We start from the raw sequence: 16,081 nt of genomic DNA on the forward strand, positions 1-16,081 counted from the left end.
TACAACCTAGTGATGTTAATGAAAGGATATACAAAAACTACAGAAATGCATTAAATAGACTTTTGCGAAAAGCAAAGGAAGCTCATTATAAGAAAAAGTTTGGTGATGCAGCTGGAAACCCCAATAAAACATGGCGGATAATTAAACAGCTCATAAATCCTCCCCACACAGTCGCCCCGGATCAGATTATTGGTCGAGTAGGTGCAGAATTAAGTGACCCGTCTGATATAGCCCAAGAATTTGTTGACCACTTCGCTACAGTTGGACATAATGTGGCTGAGGGAGTAAGAATAGTGGATGGCGACCGCCCTTTCCAACATTACCTTGGAAATAGCGAAACAGAATTTTCAGTTTACCTGAAACCGGTGACCGAGAGTGAAGTAAAAGAAATAATTTTCGACATGAAAAATAGTGCAGCTGGTAGTGACATTTTGTCTCTACGGATAATTAAATATCTGTGGCCAGCTATATCGCATGTATTAGTTAACCTAATAAATCTTTGTTTTAAACAGGGAGTATTTCCATCTTGTTTCAAGTTGGCACGAATTACACCGGTTCATAAGGGGGTGATCACAGTGAGGTAAGTAACTATCGCCCGATTTCCGTTTTACCGGTCATGTCAAGACTTGTGGAAAAGTGCTTTTCCCGGAGGTTGTACCATTATTTAGAGTGCCATTCAATACTAACATCCACCCAGTTTGGATTCAGAAATGGACGCACGACCGAACAAGCTGTGGCTTATCTCTGTGGTGTTGTGAATACTGCCCTGGACCTTGGTTTTAAAGTGTCTACCATCTTTTTGGACATTATAAAAGCTTTCGACACTGTAGACCATGGTATATTGCTTGAAAAATGTGAATTTTATGGGATTAGAGGGCCTGCTCTTGATTTCCTACGTAGTTTTTTGTCTAATAGGCAGCAGTATGTGCGAATAAATGGATCTACTTCTTCCGTTGTAGATATGAAATGTGGTGTGCCACAAGGGTCCGTTCTTGGCCCCTTGCTATTTTTGATATTTGTAAATGATCTTGTACTGTCCCTGAAGGATGCGAAAACTAAAATGAGCGACATGTTTCACAGTGACAGTGACGTTACAGTACCTCTATTTGCCGATGATACTTCATTGATTTGCATTGCAAAAACAGAACGCCTTTTAGTTGAATTAATGACACAGTGTTTAGATCAAGTGTCTAGCTGGCTAAGAGTTAATAAAATAAAAGTAAACCCATCAAAGAGCAGTTTTGTAATATTTTCGCGTACATCTAATTACTACCCATGGATCCAAGAAGTGAGGTACCTGGAAGGTAAAGTTAAGCGTGATCAGTGTGTTAGATATTTGGGTATTATGCTAGATGAAACACTATCTTTTAGGAAACATGTTGAAAAGGTGTCAGGAATCCTGTGCCGTAATCTGGGAATACTGCGTAAATTGAAACATGTATTACCCCCTTCTGTTCTTCGCACTTTGTATTTTTCTATTATACATCCACATATATTGTATTGCTCATCTATTTGGCTGAGTACGTTTCCATCAATTACTAATCGAGTTCGAGTGATCCAAAATAACGGAATCCGTGTGTTGACTGGTAAATCAAATCTTGTATCTGTTAGAGCTACCTATATTGATGTAAAAGTATTACCTGCTGCAGGCCTTAGAGATTTTTATAGCCTTCAATTTATGTTCAAATATAATAATGAATTATTACCGTCTTGCTTTTCAGGAATGCTAAAAGCTAGATCTTCGATTCATGATCATGAAACTCGCCAAAGGGAAAATTTACATGCCCCGCTCGTGGTGTCTGCCAGGTCGACATTCTCGCCTATTTATAGGGGATTAAAGTTGTGGAATGGGGTTAATAAAGAGTTAAGAGAAATAGGGGATCTGAAGGAATTTAAAAATAAAATAAAAGGAATGTTATATGAGAAATATGATTTTTAAATTTTTTTTAATTTATTTATAATTTGTAGTGTTTTTTTTTTTTTTTTAATGTTTTTTTTTTATGTACCTGGAGGACAAGTATGGTGATTTTGTGATTGGTGGTAGGAACTGCGTGCGAAGGGGAATGATTTTTCTTTTATTTTATTTTTTTTAGGCCTAGGTTGTATATTTCTGTTGTGAATATGAAATTTTGATATATGCCTACCCTTAGGACAACCTGACCCCAGGTTCTTGGGTCGGTAGTGAGTAAAATGTATTGTCCTTGTGTGTGTTAATAAATTACTATTATTATTAAAAAGGAGATGACACGAAAATCAATTTTGTTCATCTAGGGCTCTTCCATGGCAGGACAGACTAAGCAGACATATGCAACTGAGGAGGTAGTAGCAACTTTGGGGGTTGTAGGGATCTAGTGACTTAAAGAGAAACAAATCTTTTCTTTCTTCTGAATAAATAAAGAAATTCTACTTCATAGCTGCCACAAATTCTTATTTTAACATAAATGAAATATCCCAGGGAAAATTTAACTAAGCTGTATGACATATTCCTTTTTGATAAGTTTACTCTTCTTGTAGAAGTTTTTTTTAGTATCTTTTTAGCACAATTTTAGATTCTATTCGTAATAATAACCTTAAAATGATTTCATCGTTTCTTACTAGTTCTTGAAGTTCATGGTCAATTTCAGTTATAAATTGACGTAATGGAAATGTTTATCATTTATTTAGTACTAATGTCCGGAAAGAACTACGTTTCTAGGAAATTCCAGTTTTATCCTGAATATAACAATTAAATATTTAATATGAAAATTTCGTTTCTAAAATATCACGATTTCAATTTGTCGGGAGTCTCCAAATTGACTTTCATTTCACCAATAATGATTTTGAGAGATTTTCCTCCAATACCTTGTAAGTCACTCCTCAAGCCAAAGCTGTGATTTGAATTTGATGAGAGAAAGGGTAGGGGAGGGCAATTGAAAAGATCTAAAATTACCCGTTATATAATCAGAAAAAAAAATGCTTTATACTCTTTCAAGACCTGAAGGGGGAAAGATCTGTACCCCCGAACCCCTCCTTCAGGCTGTTCCGCTGGTTTAGTTAAGCTGAAACTGTATTCGTTTTTGGAATACTTGATGTTGTAGTATTGTTTTGCAACACTGTGCATTCATATTTTATTTTAGATGCTATTTACTTCATAAAATATTTCTCTAATCTATTCTTTCTCTTTTTGGTCTACAATGAAGAGTATGGACAAGGTTTGTCTTACGCTTTCTTTCTATCCCTATTTTACTATCCCAATTATCCTTATTTATCCCATTATATAAATTTGATATGGCTTGTAACAATGTTTGGTAATTTTATTTTAGTGTGTGACCTTGATTGGGATTTAGGTTGTACCATGCTTCCGTGTTTAGCATCAAATGCATAACATAGTTCTTGTATTGATTGGTTATGTTATATATTATTCTCGAATAGGAAAATATGCTTCTGGTTGGAACGATCCTAAATTGCTTGTAAAACAAGTCAGGTCTTCAGTGGTGGCTTCGCTCTTTTTTTTCAGTTCAGTTTGGAATTATTTCAGTTTGGTCTCAGTCTGACCAGAGTCTCAGTTGAGTCCAGATATATATTGCTAAATCCTTTATTTTGTGTTTAATTTATCAATTATTGCGGATAATATAGGGAGGGCGTGAACATCTTTCAAAAAATATATGTGTAGTGGCGATTAAGACAAGACTGGGAAACGCTGACAAATTTTGTATGTGTTTTTTGAGGATTTTTTTGTAACCCCCCTCCCAAAACAAAAAAATTTTTAGTAAAACCCCCTCCGAAAAAAATCCTGGGTACGGCCTTGTCTTCTACTGCTGGTTGTGCGCCCAAAGGAGTTGTGAGTCATGAAACAGTGTTTCCACCTATACAGAGCGTGACCTCTAGGGTAAGAACTAACTTACAACCTTCGAATGCAAACAACGGAACTCATCTTTGAAACACTAGATATGCTTTAGCCAGTGACAGATCCAGGAGTTGTAGTAGGTGGCTTCGCTCTAATGGTCATTACCCAAGGCTAACACTTCTTCAAATGGGTTTTTAGGCGTATAAATGTAATTATGGAACCTATTGGCATGTTTCATGTCAGAGAAGCCACAACTCATTTAGAAATGATCCTTAAACAAGGGTAAATAATCGTATCTTGGATACGGTCTCGTTCCGGACATGAATTTGACAAATTCGGGCTGCGGTTAAAATTAATTTTGCCTCAGCATTGGTAAAAATAACGCGACTGTAAGGTACTAAAATGCTTGTTATCTTAATCCTGGTTAAGTGACAGACGTCTTTTCGCCAAGCCCAGTAGGATACTGGGCTTAGCAATGTCTGAAAGTAGGATACTTAGTCTTTTGTATTGTCTGAAAAACGCATTTATCTTGTGCATTTGATGGTGATTTTATTTGCAACTGCTACTTGCTTTCCTATTTACTTTCCTTTTTTCACCTCGACGTAGAACTTTCAGGAACAAAAGTGGAAATTTATTGTTTTTTATATTAAGTTTTTTTTCTGCATAGAGTGTTTTCTATTGAACTACGATGAGCATATTTGTTACTTTTTTAATTTGTTTACTTCAACAAAATTCCTGAAACCTGAAAAAATTCCTGAAACCTGATAGTTTCAGGTGCCCACAACGAAATAATTTTGAATTCCCGCATTTACGGAGATATTTAAGCAGTGAGCAGATTTATAATTTCTTTGCATAGAAAAATTTTAATCAAATCTAACAGTTTGTGGTCACGAACTATAAGTAAGGAGCAACCCTGCTCAATGGTAACCGAAACTCTAAAACAGGAATTTTTTAATACCAATAGATCACTAAGGCTAGGAATAAGTGAAGATGAAAAGGTGACGTTGGGTAATGAAAAGATTGATCAGGTGGACAGCTTCACTTATCTTGGCAGTATTATTAGTAAAGATGGTGGGAGCAGTGAACATGTCAAAAGTAGAATAGCAAAGGATCAGGGAGTTTTTTCACAGTTAAAAAAGTTTGGAAGAATAGGAAGATAAGTCTGCAAGCCAAGATTAGAATATTAGAAGCTACAATGATGACAGTGGTCAAAAATCGCTCTGAAGCATGGGCGCTCCGAAAAGCGGCTAGATGTTTTCCAGGGAAATTGCTTAAGGATTGTTCTGGATACCCGGCTGACTGACCGTATTTCAAACAATAGGCTATACGAAAAATGGGGTTCAATACCGCTGTCTAGGGCTATAATGAAAGAAAAGTTGAGGTGGCTGGGGCACGTTTTGCGGATGAAGGATGACAGATTGCCGAAGATTGTTCTTTTCGGTCAACCCTCTAGGGCTAAAGGGAAAGTAGGTCGTCCTCGTCTGGGGTGGGAGGACGTCATAAAAAAAAATATTTAAACGAAATGAGAACTTCATGTGCGGGTGTAAAAAGGGAGGCTTTGAACAGATTGGGATGGAGGAGGAGCGTCCGTAGCTGTGTTGGCCTCAGACGGCTTGGTGCTGCGGTGAGTTGTTAGTAGTAGTAGTAGTTATAGTAATAATAGACAAATTAAAAGAATTGGATTTTTATGCTGATTTCAAATATATAAGCTTAATCAAGTTTAGTTTTACCCACCAAAAGTTACGAGCCTGAAAAAATTGCCTTATTTTCGGAAAAAAGGGGGAAACACCCCTTAAAAGTGATAAAATCTTAATGAAAATCATACCATCAGATTCAGCGTTCCAGAAAACCTTACTGTAGAGGTTTCAAGCTCCTATCTGGAAAAGTGTGGAATTTTGTATTTTTGCCAGAAGAAATATCACGGATGCGTGTTTATTTGTTTGTTTGCTTTTTGTGTGTTTTTTACAGAGATAATCGTATTGACCCATTGGTCCTACAATATCGTGGAAGGGCTCATCCGAACAAAAATTAAAAGTTCTAGTGCCCTTTTTAAGTGACCAAAAAAAACTGGAGGGCAACTAGGCCCCCCCCCACGCTCACTTTTTTTCCAAAGTCACCCGATCAAAATTTTGAGATAGCGATTTTGTTCAGCATAGTTGGAAAATCTAATAACTATGTCTTCGAGGATAACTTAAGCCCCCACAGTCCCCGGGGGAAGGCCTGCAAGTTGTCAACTTTACCCATTATTTACATATAGTATTGGTTATTAGGAAGTATACAGACGTTTTCAGGTGGGATTTTTCTGGGGGGAGATGGGGTCGGGGGGAGCTGTTACGTGGGAGGATGTTTTCATGGAGAAAGGGACATTTCTATGAAGGAGGCGCCAGATTTCCCAGCATTATTTAAAAAACGGCCAGAGATTAAATTTAAAAAACAAGTTTTTTCAACTGAAAGTAAGGAGCAACATTAAAAATTAAAACGAACAGAAATTTTTACATATATGATGGGGTTTACCACCTCGTCAATGCCTCGCTCTTTACGCTGAAGCTTTTTAGTACTTTCATAATAGCTGTTTATTCTAATTAAACGACCTTTGTGATTCATGGGTCATTCTTAAAGGATTCATGGGCATTCTTAAAGTTAGTGGGAAGTGAAGGGGTTAAAAGTGAAGCTTTGAACATATTTGAGTGGATGGGGAGCATGTGCAGCTCTGTTGGCCTCATGTGGCTTGTTGTTACAGTGGGTATTTAGTAGTAGTAGTACTTAAAAGACAAAAAGCGCATCGTGAAGATTTTAAGAATTTATAAGTTGTTGCAATGGAAATGATTGCTGGATTAGGATTTCATAGAGGAGAACGCTTATAGAGCTGCTAGAAGAGCAAAATAAAACTTCACCACCTGACTTTTGAATATTTGCCCTTTATAGTGTAACATGCATGATGTTTCCCTTGTAGTTTCTGGTTAGGGTGTGGATTTTTGCTGTTTGCTTCTTTGTCTGTCTTTTACATTTTCTACATCACCTTTATTTCATTATTTTGTTTTTCGAAGCTTGGTGTGTTATGGACAAAATATATTTTCCCGGAAATAAATAACATCTTAGGATAAAGAATATGGAAATTCTTATATATATATATATATATATATATATATATATATATATATATATATATATATATATATATATATATATATAATGCGACCCACAGCACGGGTCGCATTTGACTTCGGCACCACCCTACACGGATGGAAACAACCCAGAGGGTGCCCTCCCACTAGGTGAGAAGACTAAGCCAATGAATTCCCCACCCAAGCCCAGGTCGCGGTGAAAGAAGCTGCGATCCTGGCGAGTAATAGGTTAATCTGGAGGTGCCTAGTATCATCGTTCTTTACGCCGAACCCTCGGCAGGAGCCTTAAGTCAAGTATATATATATATATATATATATATATATATATATATATATATATATATATATATATATATATATATATATATATATATATATATATATATATATATATATATATATATATATATATATATATGATTTTCTCCTCTTTTTTCTTTTTGTTTTTTGCCATTGTTTCTATCTGAAGCTGCGTATCCTTGGTGAGCTGATCCGCCTGCGTATTCACGCCTCCATTTAACGTGCGAGAAAACAAAAATTAGATCATTGTATGAGCTAATTTTCAAGATAAGCCAGGTTGTGGCAAGAGTCAAATTCTGATTTGACAGCCAGATTCCACGTTGTCCAATGCATTAAAATTTCTTAATGCGGGCAGGTATTTGATTCGCTTTTGTTTTGGATAAAAGTTAAAAAGTTCGTTTAGCAAAGATTGGTTTGAAATACCAAGGACATCAAAATAAGAACATTTTTTGCCCCTGGACCCGTCTTAAGTCTATTCATCCCTGAAAACAGTGATTTTCTAAGACTTTTATTTTTGCCGCTTAAAAATTATGAGGTTCTTAAGGCAGTAGCCTACCATATTTTTGTTAGTATGGCAGACAATTAATTGACCAAGTTTTACGCCCCTAAAAATTCAAGCATTAGCAAGTATTGGTAATGTTGATTCTCAAAGACAACCCTCAGGGGAAAACAGTAACTTCTGAAGTTGTTTCGTACCATGTCTTTTGGCTTATTTTTTAATGATTTATTTCTTTTATTTTTAATTTGGCGCCCACTACCACCAAACATTGCATAACTGCTTAAGAAAGCCTTATTTATTAAAGTGCCAATTTTTTCTCCCATACACATCTTTTAATCTGTCCATAAAAATGCAGGCTACTAGACTTTTCCAGACCCGTTAGCCAAACCTAAATCTCTTGGTCCCGAAGGCGTGATGCAAATTTACCGAGGAAATCTTCAGGTTTACCTAGAGGACCTTGCCCCTCATTCCATGCCCACGATAAACCAGTATTATCCAACAGTGCTTTAACTTGTTTTGTCCATGCTGCCTTTTTGGTAAAACTCAACATCTCTGTGTAGGCCGCTTTCGCCAGGCGGTTATCAGGTAAGCGTGTAACCTGTAACCAAAACCTTATCATTTGTATAGTCCTCATATGACATAGATCCTGCAAACCCAAATCACCCTTTAGGACCAAACTACTAAAATTATTTTGGAGGCCTATAACTCTTTTAAAATACATAAACTGCAGAGATTCCAGTTCTTTTACCGTAATAGTCCCCCACAACTCACATCCATAATGGGCAACAGGTAGGACTTTATTCATAAAAAAGTAGTTGTGCATCTTCATATTTTTGATTCCCATGATATGTTTTTGTCGAAGTAGAGCATAAGCACCTGCCTTACGACGTGAAATCATCAATTTAATGTGCTCGGCCCAATTCCCATTTGCTGCGACCACGAATCCCAGATATTTATACTTTGGGGTCACTTTTATTGCCTCATCTTCATAAGTAAAGGAATAATCCTGAGGTCCATTAGGCTTCCTACTTTGGAAGATGACGATCTCTGTCTTAGATGCGTCCAGCTTCAACTTCTTCAATTCTAGGTAAGATTCAGTTAAGTTCAGAAGAGTTTGGAGTTCCTCGGCTGATTTGGTCACTAAAGCTCTGCATATGAAAAACATTAACAATAATGAAAAATTTACCGAGGAGGTTTCTACTGTTTAACTAGTCTCTTAACTGTCTGGTATTTCAAGCGCAGAGGGGAAAGGAACTGATTCTCCTCTTTAGAAAGACGCTCGTAACTCACCATGGGGGGGGGGGTATATTTTATGTGCTGCCTTATGTTTTCATCAGCAGTGCTGATAGATGTTTTTCGGGGGGGGGGGGATGTTCTCAGTTTTTTAAAGTAAGATACCATGTACAAAAGTAAAAGTAAGTGGAGGGAATAGACGTTTCCTTTTCTCCTTGTAAGGAAATTACAAGATTGGAATATTTTACCATCCCAGCTCAAACCGCTAATGTGTAGGCTATGTAAATGTGTAGAATTCAGTGGCTTCGAAGAAAGGTTTAAAAATTCGGTTAGCCCTTATATCTTTCAGATCGCTTTGATTAATCTTTTCTTAGACCTCTCCTAGTTCTGTGTATCATTTGGTGAAAATTTGAATCCCATTTTCACCTCCTTTTTTTAAAAAAAGCCTTGTTTTTCTTTTTTTTTTAATTTAAGGTTTTTTGAAAAATTTACTCCCCCTATCCTTAAAAAAATAAAAAAAATATGGAGAGTTTATTAAACTTAAAGTAAAATATAATTTTGTGCTACAGTAGGAAATTACAATAAAACAATTTTGACGGGTTTAAAAAAAAAAAGGAATTAAATCTTGTAAATTTTTCAAGAGCAAAAGCAATTTTATTCAGGAATACAATAAAACATACCATATTGAATTGCATATTTCTGCCGAAATTGGTAGAACCGGCACCTCTTTTTAATGTTAATGGGGTAATGGGGTAAATGAATGCCTGTTAATTTTAATAATCTGTAGTTTTTTTCATTATAGTTTTGTAAATGTCTGAACGATGACGTAATTAACGTTATCTTAAAAGAACATAATTCAAAACAGGGGAGGATCTAGAGCAAAATCTTGGAGGGGGGGGGCAATTTAAAAAGTGCGCCAAAAAAAAATAATATTGGGGGGGAGATGGTAAAGTGACAAGGGTGCCAATAATTGACCAAATTGACAAATTTATTTTTAAAAAAGTGTGAAAAACCGAAAAAAAAGGAATGAGGGCGCCAGAAAAATCTTGTGGGTTCCCAGCCCCCCCCCCCCCCTTCTTCTGGATCCGCCAGTGATTCAAAATATCCTTACTGCATACCATGATATGACATAATATTTATGCTTTTTATAGCCAGAAAACTGCAAGTGTCTTTAAGATTTTTAAATTTTAACTGATTTTTCAAAAATAGCCTGCCTGGACTAAAAAAAACGAACTGAAGAAAGAGCTATTTATATTCAGCATTAAGCACGCATGCGCAGTGGGGGGGGTCTTGAACCCACTAGACTTTTAATGTGTAATTTTCGTATTATTTTCTTGGTTTAATGACCTCCATCCTGCAATTTACCCAATTCAAACAATCAGGTTTTGTTTACACTGACATATAAAATAATTATAAGTAATTATAAATTTGATATTATATAAATAATTATAAAATAATTCTGATTCTGAATATGTCCAACAACTAGACTGGCCTAGGAAATTATCTAAAAAAGTTCACACGTTTATCGTTTGCACTTGGTGCAACCCCGCATCCTTTTTAAGTTGTTACTTTGCTTAAGTTAATATGAATAAATTTATAAATGTCTAATTCGTAGATGGTCAAGAACTATAGAGAAGAGTTTGGACTACCTGAAACTAGTATTTTCAATCGGCTTGGGCGTTTTGGATTGATTTCATTTTCGGATTACATATTCCTATTAACTGTCTTATCGAGTAAGTTATTTTTTACAATATTCTATGTGTAATATTAAATATGCCTGAACAGGGGGGGGGGGTCTCCTTTGTGATCGGGACGATTTTGTTTCATATATAAAACTAAATTTATAAATATATTATAAATAACTAACTAAATAAAGAAACTTAATAAAAATAAAAAATTCAATAATGAGAAAAAACCTAATATTTTTACTTCACGCCCGGAAGCCTTTATCAGCGGAAAAAATATATATAAAAAGACTAAATAAAATAAAATAGAACTTTAAATAAAAGGGAAAAAAAAACTAAAAATAAAAAACGCGAAAAATCCAAAAAAGTCACATCATGCTAATATCCAGTATGACAACTGTTCATCACTGCAAATAGCAAGAAAACCAAACCAAATCAGGGTAACTAGGCTGTCTTTCTGGTAGACTGTATTACAATAATGTAACAGCAAGGTCACGGCTCCTCTTTGAGTTTGTGGGTACAATTATGGTACATATGGGCGATTTTATATAATTTATAAATTAATTTGAATTTAAAGGTGTATCAAAGTTTATAATCTTTATGTCGCTATATTTTATATGAACCATGGCCCGTAAAGGCTTCTAGTGTTAATATTTTTTAGCGTTAATAAATATAAGTTAAAAAAGCTTTTAGTGTTAATAATAAATAGTGTTAAAAAACAAATAAAAGTGCTAATATTTAGTGTTAATAAAAATTAGTGTTGAGGTAATAAATAAATAATATATTATATATATATATATATATATATATATATATATATATATATATATATATATATATATATATATATATATATATATATATATATATATATATATATATATATATATATATATATATATATATATATATATATATATATATATATATATATATATATATATATATATATATATATATATATATATATATATCTACTACTACTACTACTACTAACAACTCACCGCAGCACCAAGCCGCCTGAGGCCAACATAGCTACGCACGCTCCTCCTCCATCCCAATCTATTCAAAGCCTTCCTTTTTACACCCGCCCAAGAAGTTCCCATTTCCTTTAAATCTTTTTTTATGACGTCCTCCCATCCCAGACGGGGACGTCCTGCTTTCCGTTTAGCCCTAGATGGTTGGCCGAAAAGAACAATCTTCGGCAATCTGTCATCCTTCATTCGCACAAGATGCCCTAACCACCTCAACCTTTCTTTCATTATAGACCTAGAAAGCGGTATTGAACCACATTTTTCATATAGCCTATTGTTTGAAATAAAGTCAGTCAACCGGGTCTCCAGAACAATCCTTGAGCAATTTCTCTGGAAAACATCTAGCAACTCTTCATCCACTTTTCTGACCGCCCATACTTCAGAGCTGTACTTACTGTAGCTTCTAATATTCTAATCATGGTTTGCATACTTATCTTCCTATTCTTCCAGACTTTTTTTAACTGTAAAAAAACACCCTGAGCCTTGGCTATTCTACTATTAACATCTTCACTGCTCCCACCATCTTTACTAATAATACTACCAAGGTAAGTGAAGCTTCCCACCTGATCAATCTTTTCATTACCCAACGTCACCGTTTCATCTTCACTTATTCCTAGCCTTAGTGACTTAGTCTTCCTAACATTAATTTTCAAACCAATTCTAGCACCCTGAACTCGCAAAACCTCTAAAACTTCATTCATTTTGCTCACACTTTCATCTAGGATGCTTAAATCATCAGCATAATCCAACTCCAGGAGACTTTTTCCTCCCCATTTGATTCCGTGGTCTCCCATTGACTTTCCTGTGCTCCTTAAAACAAAGTCCATCAAAATAATCCATATAATGGGGGATAGAACACAACCCTGCTTAACTCCTGATTGATTAACTCCTGCTTAACAAAACCAGCTGCTAACCTCATTTCCTACCTTAACTGCTGCAGTGTTATTCTCGTACATACACTAATCACTTTAATGTATTTGTCTGGTATACCATACAAGGATAAAACCTTTACTAAAGCTCTTCTATCAACAGAATCGAATGCTTGCTCATAATCTATAAAACTGAGGACCAAAGGTGTTTGACAACTTAGGCACTTCTAAATTATTAACCTAAGAGTGAAAATTTGGTTAACACATCCTCTACATTTTCTAAAACCGCACTGTTCTTCTCTTAAAACTTTGTCTACGGTATCTCTCAGTTTAAAAAGTATGATATTACTAAGCATATTTACTACCTAGAGAGACCAGACTAATGCCTTGATAATTACCACACTCACTTTTATCACCTTTCTTATAAAGTGGCTTAATTAGGATTTTTTCTAAAATTATTGTATATTCTGTCCTTTTCGAGTACCCCTGGTATTATAAATTGCGGATAATTTCTATCCTAAATACGATCAAACCTATAGATACCTTTTCTCACATCCATAGCACCTGAGACCCTATTACTTTTTAACCCTTACCACGCCACCGCTAATTTCTCACCACAAGCCAAATCTCCCTTCACATCCAAGGTATCACAAACTTTTTCATTTTCCTCTATATTTTTTCCTGCAACTCTATCTCGGTTAAGGAAGTTCTCAAAATGTTCGGCCCATCTCGCTTTAGCTTTTTCCTTATCGGTAATTGCCACCCCATTCCTATCTTTAACTGGGACAAGTCCGGATTGACTACTACCTCTCAATTTGTTAACGTGCCAGTACAATATTTTACTATTATGCCGTCTAGGTGCATCTTCTAAATCCTCGGCAATTTTATCCATGGCCTCCACTTCACACCTCTTTAGTTCACATTTCAATGCTTTCTCCACTTTCTTTACATTTCTTTTGTTTTCATGCGATCTATCACTCACATAATTCTTGTACAAGTCCTTTCTCCTTTCTATTAAACATAAAGCTTTTTCACTAATATTCTTAGCTGCAGTTCTAGCTTTCTTCCCTAATACACCTTCAGCAACTTCAGCAACTTCACATATATATACATATATATATATACATATATATACATATATATATATATATATATATATATATATATATATATATATATATATATATATATATGTATTTATAAATATATATATATATTATATTATATATATATATATATATATATATATATATATATATATATATATATATATATATATATATATATATATATTTATAATTCCCAAAAATTGTGTAAGACTTCTTTGACATTGAAGACTGAATGACTCTCACAAAAATTCGGCCTTCGATACCCGGGCTGGTGCTCCTCTGTATCTACAGCTGGGATACGAGGCTGCTAATTCGGGTGCCCCTTGAAATTACAATAGATAAAATAAAAGACACAACTTTATCCCTCTAAGGTGGCGCTGCAAGCAACACTTTTTAGCAGAAATAAATATTTAATTCCTTATGACTTCACATTTTTTTTTATGCTTGGGAGGGGGGGGGGGAATATATTAATGAAGATTTGGCCTTTGTTTTCTTTGATCTATACTATTGTCTTCTTTTTTTCTTGTGTAAATATTTAAGTAAGTAATGGTCCACTGGTATTCTCTGTGCATGGAGGTACGATTATGTCATGTTTTATTGATAGGTAGATAGATAGGTAGAAAGATTTATTTTCCATATACCAGTAAAATAATTACATAACAATCTACAAATCCCCACAAAGGCTCCATGGCCTGTAGGAGGGGGATTATGAAAAGATCAAATAAACATTAAACATTTAAACGCTTAATATTTAAAAAATATAAAAATAAAATTAATATTTAAAAAAAAAAAAAAAATAATTTTAAATTTTAAAATTTTACGAATTTTATTAATAAAAAAAAAAAAAAAAAAAAAAAAAAGGAGAGTTCACTAAATAAGCTTTATCAAACTACAGTGAATAAAAACATCTATAAAAAAAAAGGAGAGTTCACTAAATAAGCTTTATCAAACTACAGTGAATCACAACATCTATATATATATAAAAAAAATAATAAAATAAAAAAATTAAATGAATAAAACTATTGGCAGCAGGCAAAAGTAAAGAAAATTAATCTTGACTTGACTTGACTTATGTCTCCTGCCGGGCGCTGCTCGGCGTAGAGAGTGACGTCTGCCTCCTCCATCCACTTCGGTCCATGGCAAGCGTTTGCACATCGCTCAACCTGATATTTGCCATCGCCAGGAACTTGGACAGGCTGTCAGACCATTGTTTCTTCGGTCGGCCGCGAGGTCGCTTCCAACCGGCTTTGACAGGGTCGAAGTCATGGATCGTTTTCGCAGGTATGTGTGGAGGCATTCAAATTAGGTGTCCGAACCATCGTAGTGTTCGCTCGGCTGCTTGGGTCGAAAACCGAGACTGCTTGGTGAGCTGCAGCAGCTTCTCATTGCTGACAAAGTCGAACCATCGTAGACCTTCGATCCTCCTCAGGCTCTTCGACTGAAAGACATCAATTGTCTTGAGGGTTGCGGCTGAAGCTTGCCACGTCTCAGCTCCAGAGAGCATTACAGAGCTGACAAGGGCGTTGAAAATCCACAGCTTCGTTGTGCGACTGATGTTTGGTTTTCGCCAGAGGTGATGGTTCAGTCTGCCCATGGCAGAAGACGCTTTGGATATTCTCGCTTGTAGTTCAGAAAGAAGCGAGCCATCTGAAGAAATTATGGAGCCCAGGTAGGTGAACCTTTGGACAACTTCGATGTTAGTGGTGCTACCCAGGCTAACTGAAGGATTGGCAGCAGGAGAGGATGGGTCTATGGCCATAATTTTCGTTTTAGTCCAGTTTTTCTGCAGTCTTACTTTTGCAGCTTCTTCTCGTAGGATTCGAAGCACTTCCAGAAACTGCTCCATGGAGTACACCAGAATGGCTAGGTCATCGGCAAAATGAGCATCTGTAATGGCACGATCTCCAAACTTGAGTCCGAAGCTGAGACGTGAAGTATTCCTTGTCATAACGTAGTCTATGATGACATTGAAGAGCTCTGGGGCAACTGCACATCCTTGGCGCACTCCTGTTGTGATTGGGAAGAACGGGCTGCGCCGGCTGTTGACTTGAACACAGCTCTCTGTACCATCGTGTAGAGCTTTGAAGACTCTGCAGTGTTTCTCAGGGAGGACTGTCGATTCTAGAATCCGCCAAAGAGCTTCTCGGTTCATTGAGTCGAACGCAGCACAGAAGTCGACGAAGGTAAAAAAAGCTTTTTGTCGGAATTCCGTGGGTTTTTCTATGATTTGTTGGATCGTAAAAATCTGCTCGATGGTTTAAAGGTCCGACATGAAACCAGCTTGCTCCGGTCACCGGATTTTACGAATGATATTTCGACATCGATCTAGCAGGACCATTGAGAAAAGTTTTCCTGGGACAGACAGTAGGGTTATTCCACGGTAGTTCAAGCAGTCGTTTCT

General features: G+C 35.9%; 1 protein-coding gene across 3 annotated transcripts in view; it reads left to right on the forward strand.

Annotated features, from left to right (window-relative positions):
• Window positions 1–16,081, forward strand: part of MICU1 (Mitochondrial calcium uptake 1) — a 127,498-nt gene that overhangs the window by 60,936 nt on the left and 50,481 nt on the right. For all 3 annotated transcript variants that reach the window (XM_089106330.1, XM_089106329.1, XM_089106331.1), the window contains one exon: window positions 10,599–10,716. In XM_089106330.1, coding sequence (XP_088962456.1) covers window positions 10,599–10,716 — 118 coding nt within the window. The remainder of the gene's footprint in view (window positions 1–10,598; window positions 10,717–16,081) is intronic.

This window comes from Artemia sp. Qi Xiang Cuo, chromosome 20 (assembly GCF_049724085.1).
Source record: "Artemia sp. Qi Xiang Cuo chromosome 20, ASM4972408v1, whole genome shotgun sequence".
Taxonomy (NCBI): Eukaryota; Metazoa; Arthropoda; class Branchiopoda; order Anostraca; family Artemiidae; genus Artemia; species Artemia sp. Qi Xiang Cuo.